Genomic DNA, 24354 nt, shown 5'->3' on the forward strand with positions numbered 1-24354 from the left:
GGGCCACTTGCGACCGCAGGGAAAACGCTTCCTGCGGCCACAAGAGTGACTGACAGGAAGGGAGCCAATGTCTCCCGCCCTGTCAGTGCTGCTGCTGCATGTAACTGTGAGAGCTTATTACGAGTGCTCACAGTTACAGTTCAGATGGCAGCAGCGAGCGGGGCAGTGGCCCTGTCCAGCGGTCTTGAGCACAAGAGTGGGGCGTGGGGGCCCCCCTGGATGTTGGGGGCCCCAAACGGTCGCTTGGGGTGCTTGGTGCCAAAGACCGCCACTGGAAATACCCCTCACACACCTAGGATTGCTGTCAAACCAAAAACTTTTGGATGAGGATTGCAAGATTGTCCTAACATAATGTATTTAGTTAATCTCCCTGCCTGTCTATATGTATACTACATGTACTGTATACCAATATATATTACAGTATATACAGTGTTTAATAAACTCAATAAATAAAATATTTTTACTGAGTTTATTAAATTACTCCAATAACAATGTATAAAACATAGGTAATAATACTATCATTGTGAGACCTATACAGCCAAAGCAAAAGCTATAAACCTATGAACCACCCATGAATGAGGAAGAACCCTAGAATAACTAGCTTGGATGACTTGCTTTTAACCTTACGACCTTTCTCAATGCAGCGTGGGACCACGGCTCATCCATCACTACTAAGACTGAAAAAAAAAAAATAGTCCCCGCTTGCTTCTTTCTTCTGAGCTCTCCCCTTGTCCTCTTCCACTTGCCCCTCATTTATCTATTCATTCCAAAACAGGAGATTTCAATTAGTTCATTCCTTCATCAGTTGAAGTGAAATCACAATGGTCCACAATGACTAGGCCTCACCCCGGCCTGCCATGGCTTTGAAGCAGCGATTTGCTCACCCAGGGTAGGTCTAAACAAATGCTAATTTCACATGCGCCTGTGCCTTTTTTATTTTCTTTTCTTGATTTCTTTTCTTTTTTTTCCCTTAGTTTAAGCTGGTCCGGCAGTGAACGGATGATCAGCCAGGCCGTCGGCACCAAGACTGTTATAAAGGGAAATTTTAGCGCCTGAAAAAAGAAAAAAAGACTTCCTTTTACAAAGATTTTCTAATTTAATATAAAAGAAAGGTGAAATGTGAACACCAGCTATATTCAATGACTGTGAAGAAAACGCTATATAGTAGTTACAAAAATTTTACTATGGCGGAATATAATTTATATACCATGACCATTGATCAAAATGCAAAGGGATATACTGTGTATGTATATATATATATATATTATATATATACACACACACACAAATACTTGTGACTTCAATGTGTTCTTATTTAAGCAAATGTAAGCCCTTATAATTTGTTGAATGCAGGGTCTACACAATTATTAGTTTTAATTAAAAAATAAATATATATCTATATATATCAATATATATCTATATATTTATTTATTTTTTTATTAAAACTAATAATTGTGTAGACACTGCATTCAACAAATTATAAGGGCTTACATTTGCTTAAATAACAACACATTAAAGTCACAAGTATTTTTAATATTGTCAGAATAACTGTCTGCATAATTACATTTAATATGAATGTCTGTTATACTTGAAAACCAAAAGGTTTTATTTGACATTCCAGGAAAAGATACGGTACACTTTTTATCTACCCTTTCTCGGTTTAGCCCTGCTTGTGCAAATCCATACTTTCATAGAAAAGTCAGTGTGGTTGATAAATGAATATATCTGGCTAAGGCACAGTGTCCTACCACCACCAGCACTCTTCTCTTGCTTCTCTCAAGCTGCATAGTGCTTATATTGCTTTAAGGCAGGGGTCCCCAATTTTTTACACAGGGGACCAGTTCACTGTCCCTCAGACTGTTGGAGGGCCGGACTATAAAAAACAAAACAAAAAAAAACAAACAAACTATAATCATATCCCTATGCAAAATGGCACAAAAACACATCTCCCCTCCCCAAATTAAAAGCAACCTGATTCCTTTCCACCCCTCACTCCCCCCTCAACCAGCCCCCCTAACCACTCTTCACCCCCTCAACCAGCCCCCTCACTACTCCTTCATACCCTCAATCAGCGACCCGGACCCCCCAAGCCCCTCCACGCCCTTCCCAATGCCCCTCAGCAGGAATACTCACCACACCAGGTGCAATCTGTTTTGCTTGGAGGAGGCAGCTCTGGCAGAACAACAGCTAGGCAGGCTGAGCACAAGTAACAGTTACGCTCCTCACGTGCGTCCCCCTGCTGTAGGCCACAACAAGTGACGTCGCACAGTGGAATATGCGTGAGCAACTTAACTGTCGTTTGTACTTGGCCTGAGGGAGGATTGGAGGACCTGCTGTCTGCGGTATTGATTCATAGAAACATAGAAGGTTGTCGGCAGAAAAAGACCTCTGGGTCCATCTAGTCCGCCTTTTTAGTATTTCCTTTCTTATTATCTTAGCATAGATATGTGTTTATCCCACGCATGTTATTGTAGATTTACCACTCCTCTCACTGACCACCAATGAAAGAGGTGCCCCTTCCGGATGTGTGGTGGGGGCCGGATAAATGGCCTCAGGGGGCCACATGCGGCCCAAGGGCTGCAGTTTGGGAACCTCTGCTTTAAAGGGGTAGTGCAGCGCTAAACAATTATTCACTAAATAACACACATTACAAAGTTATACAACTTTGTAATGTATGTTATGTTAGTGAGTCGCCCCCTTCCCCGTGTTTCCCCTCACCCACACCAGACCAGGAAGTGTAGTGCTCTATACATACCTGCCTCTTGCCGACCCCCGTCCGCCATCTTGTGCCAATGATGTCATCTTCGGACGGACGGCCGAACCGCTCTGACCGTCCCTAGTGCCGGCCGCCCTCTGCCACATCATCAGCTACTCAGCCGTGATTGGCTGAGCATAACTGTGCTCAGCCAATCGCAGCTGAGCAGCTGATGACGCGGCAGAGGGCGGCCACCACTAGGGACGGTCGGAGCGGTTCGGCCGTCCGTCCGAAGATGACTTCATTGGCATAAGATGGCGGGCAAGCCAAGGTTCTACTTTCTCACCAAGTACTGTTGCCTAAGGCTTTTTAAAGATTACTCCCTGACTTACCAATAAGGTTCCTAGACTCCTGTTAGTGCAAAGATGTTCTCATATTCTGTCTACCTAGTTTCTAATCTTGACTGTTTTGACTAGTATAATGAGAGAACTCCACCTATCCTGAACTTAGCCTATACACTGTATTGGGGAACCCCACCTACCTTGACCTTGGACTGTGTAAGCAACTGAGCTTTGGAATTTTTGCTTAGTGCTAATGGAGACTTCTCAGAGAATAGTACAAGGGGATACCTTGCAGCAAAGTCCATATTAATTAAGTGCTCTGTGCAGAAACCAAACCCCCTAACATTTTTTTCAATTTCACCCCAACAAATACATTTTTTTAATGCATGTTTTATGGTAATATGTGGCAAGCATTACGCAGACACAACCAGTTTTAGTGTAAAATTATGGAATTTATGATTTGTAAGACACTCCTCCCCTAATCACAGGGGATCATAATGATATTAGAAAGATGAATACTCAAAAAGTAAAATATAGTTGCAATAATAAAAAAAAAAAATAGGCATGAGTAACAGGTGCTTGAATAATTAAAGATAGATATTGTATGCACAAGCTGGAGAAATGGCTTAGTACAATCTGATTCCATACAGCACTATTAATGAATGAAAGACTTAATTACCTGCTTTTCATTACAAACAGCAATGTTGGAGGCTTCTTGGAACCAGAGATGGCCTCATTTCTTGTCTGTTGTAAAAGAAGTCCAGGCTGCACATTACTTCCTCTTTGACGTGCCCACACACACGCAAGGAAACAACAGTTTGAATACGCAGTCCACTACAGTCCTTAGCCCTCCTAGCTATGGACCCTTATGCTGAATGGGTTATTAGGTAACCTCTTTGTGATATAATTGGATTTCTCTCCTTGTTAGCTGCAATGAAAATGTCATCTATATAGGTGGGATCCCATTCATCTTGAATTAAGTCCACTCTTTTCTTTTGAAATGTGTCAAACTATTCACCAAGGGTGCAGCTGTAGAGAAGAAAAGCTTGGAATCAAATATGTTTATGTATATTCATCTAATCCTGCCCTGGTGGTTAAGATTTACTTCCAAACAAGAAGTGTACAAATAGTTAAAATATTTGGAACTTAACAGCAGCTATTGCAATTCAAAGTAAGTTTTTGTTTTTCTTGATTGAATTAAACTGATCTAAAAATACAAACATTTGCTTACAATATATGTGACTTCCGCCTATACATCGAGGACAATATATAAACAATATACTGTACATCAAATAAACAAATCTAAACATCTCAGAAAACTGAGAAACTAAAAAGATTAAAATAATCATTTTACTAGAACACTGCAGTATTTGCTTGAAATCTTGCAAACTGACTGATCCCCTAATTATTGTAAGGTCTTGTTCAGACAATACTGCTGCCTCTGTGCTACTTGACAGCGGTGGCTTTTATGGCTTTATTCTCATTCAAATTGTTTATCGGCATTGGAGCATTCACTAATGAGACGCTGAAGTGCTGTCGTGTGGTTGGGGTCAAGCAGACTTATACACCTGATGGCCACTGTGAGGCTGGGAGTGACCTGGCAGCAAATTAGTGTGACCAAGTGGGTCACTAAGTGCCTAAAACATACTCTGGCACATTTAAATACAGTGCTGCAGAAACCATATATTTATAGGACTCCTAAAATTATACTGTTACTTGTGTTTTCACAGGTGACATTCGCAGTTGCAACAGCGGCTGCTGGACATTACACAGTTACCTTTGTTATCATTTGGCAGAGAATGGTTTTAATACTTGGTGCCATCGGGACGAAAGTGTCACTAAGGAGCACATTCTCTGAAGTGGAGTCTCCTCTACCAGCCTCAGTCCAGTGCTGTAATCTACCCCCCCCCCCCCAGCATGTGACATCGCATCGCCTTAATGACACTGACACAAACATTTTTTTGCAAAAAGATGACACAAAATACACTAAAGCTTCATTAATACGTCAGTCTATTTTTGTGGACCATATTTTTTGCGGATGTTATGGAGGTGATAAACAAAAAAAACCCTAAAAACTGTACTTACCATTCTTGGTCCACCCCTGTCACTGAGCACAATCCCAATGTAAAGCAATTCCTGAGATATGCATAATGCACTGCCTGCTCAGCCAATCAACAGCCATCAGTGTCACCACAAACAAAACAAGTACTGGACATCATAACTGGGCTCTGTGCCAGTGGTGGGGGAGCAGGAAAGGTAAGTATAGTTTTATTTCCCAGCTTCTATTTAGTGTTTATTAATGTCAATACAGTTGATCTAAAGCATAAAGTATAGATCTACTGTGCAGCACCTGGAGAATACCAGCCGTGGCTGCAGCAGTAGCTTTACAAAGGGGACAATGATGTTTTATTACACCATGTGAGGCCGGGAGAGGGGCGGCAACTAGTCCCCTGGGTGGGAGACACCTGTGATTTAGTCACGGCTCTCTGTCTGACAGTGCAGAGGTGATTGACAGGCAAAGAGGCCATTAATGGGTGTCCAGGCATGATGGGGGTCTAAAGACATGCGCTGTTCAACCTATGACAGGATTCCCCTCTCATGTGCAGTCTTACCTGTGTAACAGCGAAAAGAATCTAAGTCCAGTGACATGCGCAGGATTCACCTTGAAAAGATGCTGGTACTACTAAGTCCTAAGGACATGCGCGACATGGCCATCCCTAGTGAGCAAATATCTAAGTCCTCAAACATGAGCGAACTGACGCCAATAGTGTTGTCACTGCACTCATCTAATTCTGGTCAGAAATGGTCTAATCAGAATCAAGAAAATACAAATTTAACTGAAACAATGACGTAAACAGTTGCCATTGGCAGATGCGGCCCTTGTTCTGGAAGCCCGGGCTCCTCAAATAGCATTTGCTATTGATGAGAGACATAACAAATGTTTCAGATTGCATTGGAGGTATGTCTAGGTCATGTGACAGGAAAGCAGGATTGAATGCACTGCATGTTTACTCTGCCCGCCTATTTTATTCTCTGGTTCAGAGTCAAAGGCTTTCCTGAGCTCCTCAAGTGCAGCAAGCTGTAGCATCTCCTTACTCCCTCTTCCATACCTGACATTGGCTCTTTCAGCAGAGACCACTAGTCCAGTGGTGATAAATTTAGGGGAGAGTATGAGCGTGTTCACACATACATACCTCCCAACTTTTGCTGAGAGGAAAGAGGGACAGTCACGGCAATGCACCACGCCCGCTATAGCCACGCCTTCCCCATAACCACGCCCCCATAGCCACACCCTTATATCCACGTCACCTATTACCATTATATAAAAAACAAATATTATCACCACATCGTGACTTATACCCCCATACCATTACTACATTACATCCACTATACAAAGACCAGTATCTCCACTACACTGAGCCATATGGAGGTAGGTACAAATGCTGCACAGGCTCTTTACACCACATACGTGATTACAGTACAGCTACATTCAGTGACTCACAGGGGGCGTCTTCTCTGATCGGAATTGCTCACTTTTTCAATCCATCATGAAAACCACTTCTGGCAATACCTCGTCCCTGAAGAATCTGCCAAATAAAAATTTTAGGCTTTTTGCTTTTGCACCATCCTCACAATCTATACAAAGTCCCCATCTATATTGCTCTGCACTGTAACAGGGCTCACTCTATGCCACCCTGTAGTGTTTAGGCCTACTGTGGACCCTCAAATAGTACTTAGGCCCCTCTGTGCCCTCATATAGTAGATACATCACCTCTGTGCCCTCATACAGTAGATACACCCCCTCTGTGCCCTCTAATAGTAGTAAGACCCCTCTGTGCCCTCATATAGTAGATAAGCCACCTCTGTGCCCTCATATAGTAGATACCCCACCTCTGTGCCCTCATATAGTAGATACACCCCCTCTGTGCCCTTATATAGTAGTAAGACCCCTCTGTCTTCCCCATATAGTAGATACACCACCTCTGTGCCCTCATATAGTAATAAGCTACCTCTGTGTCCTCATGTAAGACCTTTCTGTCTCCCCCATATAGTAGCTAAAACTCTCTGTCCCCTGGTAGTAGCACCCCCCCCCTTCCATGGTGTGTAAATAAACATTCACATATGTTTGGACTTTTGGAGTGCTACTGCATTTTTGGACCTATAGCTGAGTATACCTTGATCAAGGCACGCAGTGGACACCCACCTTTCATCAGTTTCTACGAGTTCTGCAGATTTTTTGTGCCTATCTATCTATCTACTATCTATCTATCTACTTGAGGATGAGAGCAGCACTACTTAAAATTTTAGGTGGTGCCAGCGGGTAAGACCTTAGACTCGGGTCCACAGTAATATATAAATGGATGAACCAGCAACATTCCGTTCTTATGAAGTTCAAAAACGTGAATATATTCCATGCTAAAAGTGCAACGTTTCAACCGCCTATCGCAGTCTTTTTAAGCATGTTTTTTGAACTTCATAAGAACGGAGAGTTGCTGGTTCATCCATCTATCTATCCATCTATCTCCTATCTCTCTCTCTATCTCTATCCATCTCCTATCTATCCATCTATCTATCTCTCTATCTCTCCTATTTGTTAAATTTTTCAAGACTTCATTTCCTGCATTATAATTGTCTTCTTCCACTTGTGCACACAGCAGTGCAGACACTTATGGGTTAATCCCCCCCTCCCCCTCCCCTGCATTCAGGCTCCTATCTCCTCCTCACATGAAGCTTCTGCTGTAACACTATGCAGCAGCTCTGGCAGTCGGGACTGTGAGGAGGAGGAGAGCCTGGAGACAGTGCTGGGATAAGGCTGCCAGGTCTCCACACTCCCCTCCTGTCAGTGCCCCCTGTGCTGTGCTCCCTGTATGTTACAGCAGCAGCTCGGGGACTGTGAGGAGGAGGAGGAGAGCTTGGAGACAGTGCTGGGATAAGGCTGCCAGGTCTCCACACTCCCCTCCTGTCAGTGCCCCCTGTGCTATGCTCCCTGTATGTTACAGCAGTAGGCTCAGGGGAACAAGCACAGGGGGCACTGTGAGCTGGGGAGGGAGGATAAGCACCACGTACTGCTGAGGGACACCTGACAGACCCCCCTCCCCAGGCCCCCTCACTCACCACTGCTCTGCTCTCCCTCGCTCCAGGCTGATGCAGTTCATGTGCCCCGGACCCCGGCAGCCGTGCTCCTCCTCCAACCCAGCTCTCTCTGTCAGGTACTGTACTGCTGTATAGGGGGCGCACCACAGAGCTGTGTTAATCCGGCCCTGACCAGAGCTATGGGGGAGAGAGCGGCCTCTTGTGGCCGGAGGCAGAATGACGCCTTCGGCCACAAGAGTTTTAGCAGAGCAGGAAGCCGATGTTTCCTGCTCTGCCAGTGTGGTGCAGGGGGCGGCGGGACACATGGGGGCTGTACCGGGACAGCGGGACGTGACCCCAAAATCGGGACCGTCCCGCTGGATCCGGGACAGTTGGGAGGTATGCACATACAGGATCTGCAGCAAATTTGAATCTGCAGCAGATCTGCAGCTGATTTGATGGCCCAGATTACATTCAAAGCAAATCTGCAACTTTCAATCTGCTGCAGATCTGCTGCGGATTCTGTACATGTGCACACACCCTAAAGGATTGTTTTCACCTCAGTTTTCAACATTAATTACAGTTTTTTAATACTCTCATTTTTAATACCCAAGATTGCAATTTGCAGACATGCTTCTTCCTTTCAACTATACATATAAATAAAAATACATACATAAAAATACATATACTTCTAAATACAAAGCACCTGCACCTCAATGACCCTGGAAACTGGAGATGAACAGTAACTTTAAGTTAACGTTTAACATATTGAAAGGGAATCAATGCCTGCCAGGAGTACAGATGAACATGTGCAGTACAAGTAGAGGCAATGAGCATGTGGTATAGGCATTAGGAGCCTTAGAACTTCTTATCTATTAAACTTTAGTCAATATTGATGAAAGTGATGAATCAATCGGCTACCAAGTAGAGGTTTTCTAATGACAGGCATCCTTTCATCTGTATGTCTGCACAGGGTGTCTACTTACCCTTCAGGAAGTCTCTACTTATCTCATACTGTAATCAAGTCACAGGGGTTTTATGCTATAAACATTTATAATCTGTTATAGATTAGGTGATAAATGTCGGAGATCTTGGAGGACCTCACCAGTCACCAGAATGGGGGACATAGTACTCTCTTTTATGGATGTCATAGGAAAAAGTTGTATTAAGCAATGGCCCGGATACAGGAATCTTTAGAAGAAAAATAACTTTTTCTTTTATATAATGGCCATTAAAAATTAACACAATCACTATTTACAGCCGTCATTATAAAATAGTGGCCGTTATTTTAAAAACAATCTCACTTTGCGCGATAACAATCACATTTAAACGATAATAGTCTTGTGTAAACACAGCGAACGATCAAGCGACGAACGATAAATCGTTCATTGTGATCTTTCAACAAGTTCTCAAATCATCGTTGGTCGTTCACTGAAAATGCGCAGATCTCTTAGTGTAAAACAGTCTTTCACCGATTCACCATATGTGTGAGATAGGCTTAAGTAATCTTAAAATGATCGCAATAACGTTTTTTCCAAATGATATAACGTTCCGTTTAAACCAGGGGTACTCAACAATTTTTAGTGAAGGTCCACTTACCGGGGTCTATTGTTAGGTGAAGGTCCGAGCTGAACACCAGTAGTATATAGCCCCCCTGTGCGCTCTCCCCCAGTAGTATATAGCCCCCCTGTGCGCTCTCCCCCAGTAGTATAAAGCCCCCCTGTAGTATATAGCCCCCGTGCGCTCTCCCCCTCCCATATAACATAAAAAAAACAAACCCTTATACTCACCCTGGTCCGGCGTCTCCTCCTCTCTTCCCTCTTGTGGTCGCACTTCAGCGGTCACAAGAGGCCGCTCTCCCCTTGTCCTGGCGCTAGCGTAGTGACGTCACTCGAGTGCCGACACCAGGGGCGTAGTGCGGTTTCTTGTGACCGCTGCGGTGGCCAGTGAGGGGTGACTGACAGAGAGGGAGCCAATGGCTCTCTCTCTGTCAGTGCTGCCGCACGGTAACTACGAGCGCTTGTCACGAGCGCTCATAATTACTGTACAGAGCGCAGCTAGCAGCAGGGGTCCGGAAAGCTGGCCTCCGCCAGTTGGGGACCTCTGGTCTAAACGCTGATCGTTATAAAAGCACATTATTCTTTCGAAATCGTTAACCGTTCGATTGGGGGAATCATTGCTCCATGCAAAGACAGCATAAGGTTTGTTCCTTTAGGATCCTTGGTGAATGACAGTGATGTCATTCTTTAATACAAGAGATTATAAACCATAGAACAAACACAATAAAAACTGATGGATTAAAAAAAATACAAATGATGAAATAAAACTACAGTTTTGTGTGTTTTGCATCAAAGGTTTGTCCCTTTGTTACATTTCCAGCTATGTGTTATCAACCACTGCTCAACAGCCTGCATTACTGTCAGCCATACTGCTGTCCCACCTCCACCTACAGTACCTATAGCACTAGTTATTAAGCTATTTGTCAACATTCTCCTCTTTCTAATTCCATAAATATGAAATTATTGTGTGGACCACAAAGCTTGATCTGCTTCAAATACCTGGGTGGTATAGCTGGTATAGGTGTGGAAACAACAGAACAAGCAAGGACTGGGGGATATCACATCCTGTCTAGCAGGTGTGGTGTCACAATCAGTTAAAGGGGATATCCATTCCTACAAAAACATGGCCACTTTTCCCCCTACTGTTGTCTCTAGTTCAGCTGCAGTTTGCAATTAAGCTCCATTTACTTCCATGGAACTGAGTTTCAAAACCCCACCCAAACTGGAGACAACAGTAGGGGGAAAGTGGCCATGTTTTTGTAGCACTGGATAACCAAAGTTTGTATTACATGGGGCCTAAAGCTTGCATTACACGTCGCAATACTGAGTAGGAAGCGAGCACTGACCTCCTAGTTACCCGCTCATTGCCTGTGCTATTACACGCACAGACAGCAAGTGGGGAGAAGCAGGGGGACTGCAGGGAGCAGCGAGAGGGGCTGTCTGGACAATCCTTACATCGTCACTGCACTGATCGGGCCTTTTCAATGTATTGAAAGACCACGATCAGCTGAAAACGTGCATACTGACTGATTGTGGTGTTTCAACATTATTACACCGTTGTAATAAACAGCCAGTTACAGCTGATAATAATTTGGTTTAATAGGACCTTAAGTGTTCACACACAGACATAGACTTATGCTGCGTTTACATAGACTTATTCAGCTTATGTTTTTATATAGACTATATTTATCCCCCCTCAATTTGTTCTGGAGGAAAAGTAGATCTGACTCCGAGTGTCCCAGATGTCATCTTGAGGGGGTGGACTTTTTTCATTTACTTTGGGAATGCCCTTATATTCAGGGTGTTTGGGACAAGGTTATGGATTATCTTTATAGATGTAAAATCCTGGCATCGGAGCCAGGCGTACCTAGTTTGCTTCTTGGTGCGTTTTCACCGGATGGGAAAACAGGCTCCCTTTTAAACAACCTCACAGCCTTGGCGAAGGTTGTGATTGCTAGGAAATGGTTTTCTGACGATCCGCTAGGACTGCAGAAATGGGTGGGGCTGGCAAACAGAGTGTGTAAATTTGAAGAATATAAAGCCAAAACATGTTCCCTTAAGGGCTAATTCACATGTCCATTGTTCTGTCCGCAATTGCGGACAGAACATGAAACCAATGTTATCCTATAGCCCTGTTCACACGTCCGTATGTGTATACGGGGCCGCAATCCGTGCCGCAAATAAAATGGACATGTTGTAATGCGGACCATTTTTTTGCGGCACGGATCTCTGGGGTAATGATGTGTGAACTTAGTGCTCCCTGAAGCACAGAGCGCTACGGATACACATACGGTAGTCTGGTCCGCGGCCACGGACTGCACTACGGGTGTGTGAATGTGGCCAACGGCAACATCGAAAAGTTTGGGGAAGCTGGGAGTGTTTGGAATGATAAAATGATTAAAATGTATTTTTTTTTTTTGTTTGTTTCACTCTCTCTCCTCTCCAGGGTGGTAGGGTGGGCTGGGGGTTTATCCTTTTATAAAGTGGCTCTGGAAAAGTCACTCTTGTCGAAGATGTTTGTAATATGAAAACAAAAAAAAAGATTCACCCTATGTGAAAGATGGGCTTAGGCGATCTTAAAAATTATCACAATAATGATTCTACTTACGAATTTTCTAACAATTTTTCTAACGATTTATTCGTCTAAACGTTGATCGTTATAAAAACCAAATTGTGCTTCAAAATCGTTAAACAATTGACTGGGCGAATTATCGCTTTGTGTAAACGCAACATTATCGAGCACCCTGAACCCCACAATAAGCAATCACAGCTCAGGTTTTATATCTTAATGAGATCTGGTAAAATGAAGGCCGTGGGAAAATCCAGGCACTTTAAATTTCAGGCATTTTGATAAGTCTGGGCCATAGTTTTTTGTGCATATTTTGGCACATAATGTGTAATGCCAAAAGATGTGTGCAATAAAAGCCCTCTGGATTTAATAGGAATATAAGCCACAGTTCACACTGCAATTGTGGCCTGTACTTTGTTGAGCGAGTGTTTTAAATATGCCAGAAAAAAACAAACGTCACTTATTCCGTATGTTTTTCTTGGTACAGGACACAGATCAGAACCCTGCAATTAGAAATGGGGCTAATCGGTGTCCCAAACTGCCGTATAAAATGTCAAAATACTTTGCAGTAATCTAAAGCTACCGTAGGAAAAATACACTGTGTAACCATACATGTCATATATGTGCTGAACTTCATACCCCCCCCCCCCCCCCACACACACACACACTTGTGTTATGTGGCTGAGACAGCGCTGATATTCAGGGTTTTGTATGTATGGTGCAGTCCTGAACTATGTCTGAACACTGGTGTGTTTCTGTTTGTTTGTTCAGCACCAGCCACTTTCTGGTTCAGCAACAGCCATGCTTCTGGTAACCTTGGAGTTAACACTGCTGTTGGATTCTCTTTGACAGAGAGATTTATCTGACAAATTTATGAAGCCAAATCCAGGAACAGACTATAAACAGGGAACAGGTCATAAAGGAAAGGCTGGGATTTCTTTGCTTTTCAAATCCATTCCTTTGGCTTTGGCTTCACCAATCTGTCAGATAAATCTCTCTGTGTAAAGGCACCCTAGGGGTAAATTTGGGCGGAAACTTCAAGCAGAGTCCGCGCAGTGGTGTCTGCTTGAAGTTCCGTCTGTCCCATAGACTCCTATAGTGATATTCTGAAGCTCAATCCGCTGTCCCCCTAAAAAAATTGACATGGCAGTTCTCTTCAAACCAGTTTTGATCTTGTATACCTGTGATATACCAATATCACTAATCAATGCTTTTGCAATTAAATATACTGTTAATAAAAAAATAAATAAATATGTATATCTATTTATTTACAGTATATTTAATTGCAAAAATATGTATTCATTTTAAATAAGCTACTGAACAACAAAAATAACTTTTTTAGAACAAAACTTTTTTTTATTAATTAAATATTAACCATTACAGGAATCGGCATTATTGCCGGGGATCACTAACCCCAGTAATACCAATCCCTGTAATACTGATTCCCTGCTTTCCCATATGTATTCCAGAGGTGTTTGCATCACTTGCTAAAGATGTCTTGGACTTGGTGACCTCCAATTCGTTCCCCAAGGCCCCAAGGATTTTTCTCCCATAGACTATAATAGAATTTGATATTCGATCGAATAGTTGAATATCGGGAGCTATTCGAATTGAATCTAATTGAATCGAATATTTCACTATTCGCTCATCTCTAAAGAGAAGAAATCTCAATCTTTCCTTTATGACCTGTACTCTGTATATAGTCTGTTCCTGGCTTTGGCTTCAAAAATCAGTCACATAAATATCCCATTGTAAAGGCACCCTTTCCTTTCCTGCAGTCACCCAACATAGCACCGGCTGCACATACACAGCCATGTCACAGTACAGAGCAGGGGAGAAGTACCACAGGTGCCAGGCTCACCCAACATAGCACCGGCTGCACATACACAGCCATGTCACAGTACAGAGCAGGGGAGAAGTACCACAGGTGCCAGGCTCACCCAGCATAGCACCTGCTGCACATACACAGCCATGTCACAGTACAGAGCAGGGGAGAAGTACCACAGGTGCCAGGCTCACCCAGCAGAGCACCTGCTGCACATACACAGCCATGTCACAGTACAGTGCAGGGGAGAAGTACCACAGGTGCCAGGCTCACCCAGCAGAGCACCTGCTGCACATACACAGCCATGTCACAGTACAGAGCAGGGGAGAAGTACCACAGGTGCCAGGCTCACCCAGCAGAGCACCTGCTGCACATACACAGCCATGTCACACTGCAGTGCAGGGGAGAAGTACCACAGGTGCCAGGCTCACCCAGCAGAGCACCTGCTGCACATACACAGCCATGTCACAGTACAGTGCAGGGGAGAAGTACCACAGGTGCCAGGCTCACCCAGCAGAGCATCAGCTGCACATACACAGCCATGTCACAGTACAGTGCAGGGGAGAAGTACCACAGGTGCCAGGCTCACCCAGCATAGCACCTGCTGCACATACACAGCCATGTCACAGTACAGAGCAGGGGAGAAGTACCACAGGTTCCAGGCTCACCCAGCAGAGCACCTGCTGCACATACACAGCCATGTCACAGTACAGAGCAGGGGAGAAGTACCACAGGTGCCAGGCTCACCCAGCAGAGCACCTGCTGCACATACACAGCCATGTCACACTGCAGTGCAGGGGAGAAGTACCACAGGTGCCAGGCTCACCCAGCAGAGCACCTGCTGCACATACACAGCCATGTCACAGTACAGTGCAGGGGAGAAGTACCACAGGTGCCAGGCTCACCCAGCAGAGCACCTGCTGCACATACACAGCCATGTCACAGTACAGAGCAGGGGAGAAGTACCACAGGTGCCAGGCTCACCCAGCAGAGCACCTGCTGCACATACACAGCCATGTCACAGTACAGAGCAGGGGAGAAGTACCACAGGTGCCAGGCTCACCCAGCAGAGCACCTCCTGCACATACACAGCCATGTCACAGTACAGTGCAGGGGAGAAGTACCACAGGTGCCAGGCTCACCCAGCAGAGCACCTGCTGCACATACACAGCCATGTCACAGTACAGTGCAGGGGAGAAGTACCACAGGTGCCAGGCTCACCCAGCAGAGCATCAGCTGCACATACACAGCCATGTCACAGTACAGTGCAGGGGAGAAGTACCACAGGTGCCAGGCTCACCCAGCAGAGCACCTGCTGCACATACACAGCCATGTCACAGTACAGAGCAGGGGAGAAGTACCACAGGTGCCAGGCTCACCCAGCAGAGCACCTCCTGCACATACACAGCCATATCACACTGCAGTGCAGGGGAGAAGTACCACAGGTGCCAGGCTCCCCCAGCAGAGCACCTGCTGCACATACACAGCCATGTCACAGTACAGTGCAGGGGAGAAGTACCACAGGTGCCAGGCTCCCCCAGCAGAGCATCAGCTGCACATACACAGCCATGTCACAGTACAGTGCAGGGGAGAAGTACCACAGGTGCCAGGCTCACCCAGCAGAGCACCTGCTGCACATACACAGCCATGTCACACTGCAGTGCAGGGGAGAAGTACCACAGGTGCCAGGCTCACCCAGCAGAGCATCAGCTGCACATACACAGCCATGTCACAGTACAGTGCAGGGGAGAAGTACCACAGGTGCCAGGCTCACCCAGCAGAGCACCTCCTGCACATACACAGCCATGTCACAGTACAGTGCAGGGGAGAAGTACCACAGGTGCCAGGCTCACCCAGCAGAGCACCTGCTGCACATACACAGCCATGTCACAGTACAGTGCAGGGGAGAAGTACCACAGGTGCCAGGCTCCCCCAGCAGAGCACCTGCTGCACATACACAGCCATGTCACAGTACAGAGCAGGGGAGAAGTACCACAGGTGCCAGGCTCACCCAGCAGAGCACCTCCTGCACATACACAGCCATGTCACACTGCAGTGCAGGGGAGAAGTACCACAGGTGCCAGGCTCACCCAGCAGAGCACCTGCTGCACATACACAGACATGTCACAGTACAGAGCAGGGGAGAAGTACCACAGGTGCCAGGCTCACCCAGCAGAGCACCTCCTGCACATACACAGCCATGTCACACTGCAGTGCAGGGGAGAAGTACCACAGGTGCCAGGCTCCCCCAGCAGAGCACCTGCTGCACATACACAGCCATGTCACAGTACAGTGCAGGGGAGAAGTACCACAGGTGCCAGGCTCCCCCAGCAGAGCATCAGCTGCACATACACAGCCATGTCACAGTACAGTGCAGGGGAGAAGTACCACAGGTGCCAGGCTCACCCAGCAGAGCACCTGCTGCACATACACAGCCATGTCACACTGCAGTGCAGGGGAGAAGTACCACAGGTGCCAGGCTCACCCAGCAGAGCATCAGCTGCACATACACAGCCATGTCACAGTACAGTGCAGGGGAGAAGTACCACAGGTGCCAGGCTCACCCAGCAGAGCACCTCCTGCACATACACAGCCATGTCACAGTACAGTGCAGGGGAGAAGTACCACAGGTGCCAGGCTCACCCAGCAGAGCACCTGCTGCACATACACAGCCATGTCACAGTACAGTGCAGGGGAGAAGTACCACAGGTGCCAGGCTCACCCAGCAGAGCACCTCCTGCACATACACAGCCATGTCACACTGCAGTGCAGGGGAGAAGTACCACAGGTGCCAGGCTCACCCAGCAGAGCACCTGCTGCACATACACAGCCATGTCACAGTACAGAGCAGGGGAGAAGTACCACAGGTGCCAGGCTCACCCAGCAGAGCACCAGCTGCACATACACAGCCATGTCACAGTACAGAGCAGGGGAGAAGTACCACAGGTGCCAGGCTCACCCAGCAGCTTCGTTTCTCTGAGCTCCGGAGGGCACCACCAGGGGGCGGCACTGAGCCTCGCCCAGCACAAGCCCGGCCCTGCTTCCTGTGTGTACAGCTGGAGACTGAAGGCTGCGGCAGGAAGTGTGAGGCTGTGGAGGAGCGGGGTCCTGCCTGGTAAGCAGAGACAGATGTACAGGGATCACTGTGCAGTGGGACCTATGGCATTCATGGCTGCACCGAGGGCGCAGGTGGCTGTGGGCACAAGATAAACAGCACTGTACCAGCTGCTGCCCGTGCTGTGGGAACACTACGACTACCAGCATGCACCAGTAACCTATAGGAGATGTAGTTTCTCCACCGGACCAGTAATCTGCCGGGTTATGATGGTCATGTGACGTCTTATCCCCTATAGTGAGGGAGATAAGCGGCTACTAGAGACCACCAAGCACACCTGGCTCCATTACAGCAAGAGGATGAGGAGGGAGGACAAATTATGCGTCCCCATTCTACTACTCCTGGCCCTTCAGTGGTTGCAAAACAACAACTAAGCATTTGCTGAGGCATGCTGGGAGTTGTAGTTTTGCATGACTGACAAATGTCCCATCTGTGCCCATATAGATGTCAGCGGCAGTGCCCAGAGATGTCTGCTGTCAGTGGCAGTGCCCAGAGATGTCTGCTGTCAGTGGCAGTGCCCAGAGATGTCTGCTGTCAGCAGCAGTGCCCATAGATGTCTGCTGTCAGCAGCAGTGCCCAGAGATTTCTGCTGTCAGCAGCAGTGCCCAGAGATGTCAGTGCCCATAGATGTCTGCTGTCAGTGGCAGTGCCCAGAGATGTCTGCTGTCAGCAGCAGTGCCCATAGATGTCTGCTGTCAGCAGCAGTGCCCAGAGATGTCTGCTGTCAGCAGCAGTGCCCAGAGATTTCTGCTGTCAGCAGCAGTGCCCAGAGATGTCAGTGCCCATAGATGTCTGCTGTCAGCAGCAGTGCCCAGAGATGTCAGTGGCAGTGCCCAGAGATGTCTGCACTAGTCATTCTCTGGACCCTCTCAGCTCTCCACTACAACTCCATTGTTCACTCAGGAGACTGATAGACTCCATACCAGGAGCCAGGGAGGCATTGGTGCTAACAGCTCTGAGCACTTAAAGGGGTATTCCAAAGTATAACACTTATCTCCTATGAACAGTATAGGGGTCAGATGGGGGGGGGGGGGCTCGACCCTGGGGGCCCCCCCTGATGCTAAGAATGAATGACGACCTGAGGCTTGTTTTCGCCACCACTCTATCCATTGTCTATGGAGTTGCTGTAGGTAGTGGAGTACTACGTTCAGCTATCTTTGGCAGCTCCATACATGTCTCAGTTCCCGTGATTGCAGGGGCTCCCGGTGGATGGTACCCCCCAGGAAACCATGGATACAGCCACAGACTGCATCCATGTTTCCCAAAACTCCCTAGGATGACATCCAACTTCTGCAGTTACGGGGAATCAAACAGTGATCATATGGGCTCGGACAACGTTGCTGAACCTGAGCATTTTGACAAGTTCTATTACTACTAATCAAAATATAAAAGAGCAAGGCAGCCTACATTTGTCAGGAAGCAATATTTTGCCGAGATTACCAGTTAATGACTAGGTCCAGCAGTGTGTGTGACAAGGGATGTAATTGGGTTTTAATTTCTTGCCCATACTCCCTACTAGGCATGAGCTTGTTGGGACCTAGCAGTTGGAGGAAGCTTCCAGAAGGCAGATAATCTATTTTCTGTTCGTACTGCACTTCACAGGAGGTAAAAAGAAGACCAAAGCCTCTGGAAGGTGTCAGTTTTAAAATTATAGGGTATAAGTCATCTGTTATTTATAGCTTTTCCATCCCCACAGAATACACATAGCTTTTATTATATGCATATTGCAGATGCCTTATAACTATGCATTTGTTTCCATTAGATACGCTGAGTTTCAAAGAAAATGGTCCGAATTTTAGCAAACGGGGAAATTGTTCAAGATGATGACCCTAGGGTCAGAGCAAGTAACCAACGCAGCAATACCCGGCAGGTAAAAGCTTGTTCAGATGCAGACCTATGTCATGCAAGGTGGCTAAAATAATTGCATATTACTTGGGCACATTCAGCCATTCTAGGTCGACTCTCTGGGCTTTGCTGTGTGAGTAGTATTACCAGGCTGCATCATAAATGCTTTTTTTTACCCTAAATGATCTGATTAACCCCTTCCCACACCAGAGCGTAACTACGTCCTGCTGCCAGTGGGGGCTTCAGAGAGGGGTCGCGCAGTGACCCTGCTCTGAACCACCACGATCCCAGCTGCTATCTGCGGCCAGGGACCACAGCTATTAGTGGGTGCGGTTCAATCGTCTCCCCGGCTAAATGGCCATTTAAATGCAGCTGTCAAAACTGACAGCTCCGTTTAAATGGCTTTAAGTAGCCATCCCTGGTGTCTAGTGGAGGGGAGATCCTTTCCTCTTACTGAGCCAGGCCTTAGCTTTGCACTGACGCTGATCACGGCTTGGTAATCCATAGATCTGGGCTGCAGCAGCCCAGAGCAATACAGCACTGATGTAATCGATCAGTGCTGTATACTGCACTGATCTCTATGAAAAGAAAACATGTTTTTATTAATAAAAAGCCCCTCCCCTAATAAAAGTTTGAATCACCCCCCCCCCCTTTCCTATTTTATAAAAATAAAAATAAATAAAAAAATATATATATTTGGTATTGTAAACGTATTTGGTATTTGCTTAATCGTCCAAACTATTCAATTATCACATTCCTGATCTTGCACAGTAAATGCAAAGTACAAAATGGCAGATTATTTTGTCACATCAAATGTAGAAAAATTGCAATAAACAGCGATTAAACAGTCGGTTATATGCAAGCAAGGTACCGATAGAAAGTACAGATCATGACACCTCTCACAGCCCCATACACCAAAGGATAAAAGCGCTATGAGGATGGCAATAGAGAATTTTTAAACACATTTATTTTTTTTTTTTTAAGTTTTAATTTTTTAAAAACAATCAGGTTAAATAAAAGGTATACTGTATATATTATTATATATGTTGTTGTAATCACACTGACTGAGGAACGTATATAACTATAATGTAAGGGCCGGGTTACATATTTTCAGCGGAATTAAAAAAAACGCTGCGGGTATGTGGGCCATTAAACTTCACACTACCAGGATTCGCAGCGGATTTAGCTGCAAACTCGCAGCGTGAAATCCGCTGCAAATCCGGTACATGTGAAGCTACCCTGAAGCTTTGGATATCTCCTGCCCCCTAGTATTGTACACTGGTAACTTTTTACTCACCACTTATTTTGCCTTCGAGCACTATAGTATGCTCTGGTAGGCCTGGGGTTCATTAAGCAGACCTGTGGGAGCTATAATAATCTTATATTGTGTTAGTGATTTAGACATCCTTTATTTGTCTTTGATTCTGGGCAGACATTGGGGAAGATTTATCGTGCTGTCCTAAAGTAATGGTCTCTTTTTTTTTGCCCATAGCAACCAATGAGAGCTCAGCTTTAATTTCTCATATTGCTCTGGTAAGATGAAAGCTGAGCTGTGATTGGTTGAAAGGGACAACAAAGAGGGTTGTATAAGACAGCACACTAAATCTCCCCCAATGTATGTGTACAGCAATAATGACTGGCAGATATATAACAGTAATTTCTGTTTTCTACAGTAAATGTTTATTTCATCTCTTTGTGTGTGCAGGGATTTTTTAACACTGTAGGAAATGCTGGAGCAGGACCACAGCAGGCTCCCCAAGATGGGGCGAGGCAGGAGGGGCGCTCTCCTTTCTCTGACATTAACCAGCAGCTGGTGAATATGGGATTTCCCCGCTGGAACCTGGGTAACCAGGTGGTGGAGCCCGTCATGTCCATTCTCTTTCTTTTCCTTATTCTAATGATGGGGGTCCGTGGCTTGCTTCTAGTTGGTTTAATATATGTTGTGTCCCACCTCAGTCAGCGGTAAGAAGAAGCACAAAATACTGGACATGAAGACTGGAAACTAAGCAGAGGTGTCTGTATCTGGAGAACCCAATGGTGATGACCTTCAGTGACCTCTACAGAGAGTCCAAACCTCTGAGCTACGGTGCAGGTCTCCTGCTCTCACCACCCACCGTAGCAGAAGGACATGGTGGTTTTATGGAAGCATCTCTGCGTTTTCTAGCTCTGGTTGGATTCCTACACACATTCCTACTATATTTGTATGTTGAACTATTTTAATATTATCAGTAACTTCCTAATATGATATAAGGTCTACATTTTCTCTTTACCAGAGTCATGACTTTCTTATTGTGCAAATAAATCTATATAGAGTTAGAAATAAATCCCAATGTGCACCACTTTTTTTTAATATGTTTAAGACTTACTAAAAGTTTATTCAGAAAATTTTGGTTTCAGGAACCTTATGGAACATAACAGGCAGCAACTATTTAAGCAGTTCTCCTATATATTGCTTTTATTGAAAGCTACTAATGGTAAATTCAGTGTGAAGCTAATAGATTGTCAACAGAAAGCAAGTGTAGGCTCACCACACAAGACTATAGACTGCAAATGCAAGGAATTAGAAATCCTAGCAGAGATTGTTCGCTCCTATATGAAGTGTACCTGTCATTGTGCTTAATCGGAAACGTCTGGAAATTCGGGTTGCCGAGGAAATGTCCCATGCCCTGGAGAGTTCTGGACATGAGCCAGATTGGCTATTGTACAACCTATTGGAAACCACTTCTCAGCTTGGGGCATCCCTGTGTGCAGGCTGTGCTTACTACAGTTGGCACAACAAAAAAGCTTAGAGCAATACTGATAAGCCAAGATGACAGATGGGGATTCCCTCATAATACTCCATCTGGCTGATACGCTCAACTATTAAGGGAACACTGCTTCAGGGCTCTAAAGTGGAAACCCTCTAGGCTAAGACTTCATAACATCATGTAGATAATAATTGCTTTAGTTGTGTAACACCAACATATTCTGCAGCACTTCACATATCATCACTTACCATTCCCAATGGCACTCGCAATCTAAATTCCACATTTTTACATAGTGGGTGACACATAGAGGAGGTCAGTATTTTAGCCAAAACCAGGAGCGAGTGCAAAACTGTATCTTTTAACTTCTGGTTAAGGCTAGAAATACTGCTTAAAATCTTACAGAAATTTACCCATCCAACAGGTTGACAATACAACCATGAATGAACATTTAGTGACTGTATAACCATGTTTAAAACTCACACTATTCTGCACCTTCGCCTACAACAACTGCATTACACGATTAATAAATGTATATTTCCGAATTCCATTTGCTATGGTTATATGGGGTTTTAAATTTTCTGCAGTGCTTTTCTGTCTTTTTTCCATAAAACATGGAATATGTAATGTATGTGATAATTTACAGTATATGCAAACAAAAGGCTTTGTAGTCAAATTAATAAATAAAGCTATACTGTAATACATGCAGTGGTAATATGAATCTCCATGTTGTGGAATAGTGTCAATTAACTTGCTTTAGTTGAAGGTCACTCCTTAAAGTGGTGCTGAGGCAATTGTTTTTGTACATATGGAAATTCACCTGCAATATTCTTGGTTGTACTTGGTTGGTTTTATCCCAGCTCAATATCATGGTATTTGTGACTGGAGATTAGTCTCCTCTGACTGCTTTTAAAGCGACTCTGTACCCACAATCTGATCCCCCAAACCACTTGAACCTTCGGATAGCTGCTTTTAATCTAAGATCTGTCCTGGGGTCCGTTCGGCAGGTAATGCAGTTATTGTCCTAAAAAACAGCTTTTAAACTTGCAGCCCCATGCCAAACAGGAGTATCTGTGCCCTAACTTTGCACCACCCCTCAGTCCCTCCTCCGCACCCTCCTCATCATTAGGAATGCTCCAGGCAGATTGCCTCCTATTCCCCACCTGTGTCAGCCAGGCACATGGGCTGGATCGTTAAGGCACCTGTGCAATGTTCAGCGTGGAGAAAATGGCACAGATACTCCTGTTTGGCACGGGCTGCAAGTTTAAAAGTAGTTTTTTAGGACAATAACTGCATCACCTGCCGAACGGACCCCAGGACAGATCTTGGATTAAAAGCAGCTATTCGAAGGTGCAAGTGCTTTGGGGGGTCAGATTGTGGGTACAGAGTCACTTTAAACTGCAGGGCTACATCATTACCTAATAAATACCTCCTGGTCTCAGCCATCTGCCCTCTGGACCCTTTTCTTCCCTAATCGTTCTTCTTCTGTGTGTCCCTCTATGCATCTGAAGACAATGTCTGCCTTCTAAGAGACTAGGAGAGCAGTGATATAGTAGGTGAGTCACTACCATGGTTAGCTGCAAAATTAAGAGTCACCAGACTTTCATCTGTTATGTGCAGATTTTGTAGTGTGTCAAATAGGTTTCTCTCTGTCTTTTTTTTATCTTTGTGAATCTCAAGGAGACAGCTACATCCCATAGAAATACATCAATACTCCATATTATGAATGAGGGGACAGAAGTTCTTGATCACATATATCATTTACTGCACTTAGGACTCAGGACAAGTGCAGACAATACGATCTCTGGAAAGTCAGAGGTATTAAAGAGGAAGTACCACCAGGTACAACCTCTTGAATTTAACACACCGGTAGAACGGCGCCGTCATGGGGAAGCCGGTGCCGCGGTCCCTTTTTTCGAACTGCGGCCTGGTTCCTGTGTACGGCGCCGTTCTATCCAGCGGTACCGGGCTGTGCTGAAGCACTGGAGGTCGGTCGGCCCGCCCCCAGTGGGAGAGAATTCCCTCCCCTCTATGACGTGGCTCCATTAGAATCAATGGAGCCGCGTCATAGAGGGGAGGAATTCCCTCCTACTGGGGGCGGGCCGGCCGACCTCTAGTGCTTAAGCACGGCCCCGTACCACTGGATAGAACGGCGCCATACACAGGAACCGGGCCGCGATTTGAAAAATGGACCGCAGCAATGGCTTCCTCATGACGGCGCCGTTCTAACGGTGTGTTAAATTCAAGAGGATGTACCTGGTGGTACATCCTCTTTAAGGAAAATGTAGGATTCATTAGGGAAACCATACTAGCAGTGTTGGACTGGGGTACCTTGGGCCCACCAGGAAATAAAATTCTAAAGGCCCACCATACATACACCAGATATAACCACACTAAACCTTTGACATTACTATAGCGACTTTGCACAGAGCTGTGTATGTGACCAGCGATGCTAGCTCACTGCTAGTAATTTGTCAGTCACTCTATGTAAACAGCATAATGTGCCACTTAAAGCGACTCTGTACCCACAATCCCACCCAAACCACTTGTACCTTCGGATAGCTGCTTTTAATCCAAGATCTGTCCTG

At 45.5% G+C, this 24354-nt stretch overlaps 1 protein-coding gene and 1 long non-coding RNA gene across 3 annotated transcripts; one reads left to right on the forward strand and one right to left on the reverse strand.

The window, feature by feature from the left end:
* Nucleotides 1-616: 616 nt before the first annotated feature.
* Nucleotides 617-20492, reverse strand: LOC138798633 (uncharacterized). 2 transcript variants are annotated; one of them, XR_011364120.1, is made up of 3 exons: nt 20320-20492; nt 3716-4065; nt 617-1052 (listed from the first exon to the last, which is right to left on the reverse strand). It is a non-coding gene; the product is annotated as an uncharacterized lncRNA (long non-coding RNA). The 2 variants fall into 2 exon arrangements; XR_011364121.1 differs by lacking the exon at nt 20320-20492 and adding an exon at nt 6539-6621.
* On the forward strand, nt 17099-22631 carry FAM241B (family with sequence similarity 241 member B). The gene is made up of 3 exons (XM_069979167.1): nt 17099-17177; nt 18940-19047; nt 20728-22631. The coding sequence occupies exons 2-3, from the start codon at nt 18961-18963 to the stop codon at nt 20986-20988; spliced, it is 348 nt and encodes a 115-aa protein (XP_069835268.1). The 5' UTR covers nt 17099-17177; nt 18940-18960; the 3' UTR covers nt 20989-22631.
* The last annotated feature ends 1723 nt before the right edge of the window (nt 22632-24354 follow it).

This window comes from Dendropsophus ebraccatus, chromosome 8 (assembly GCF_027789765.1).
Source record: "Dendropsophus ebraccatus isolate aDenEbr1 chromosome 8, aDenEbr1.pat, whole genome shotgun sequence".
NCBI classification, from domain to species: domain Eukaryota; kingdom Metazoa; phylum Chordata; class Amphibia; order Anura; family Hylidae; genus Dendropsophus; species Dendropsophus ebraccatus.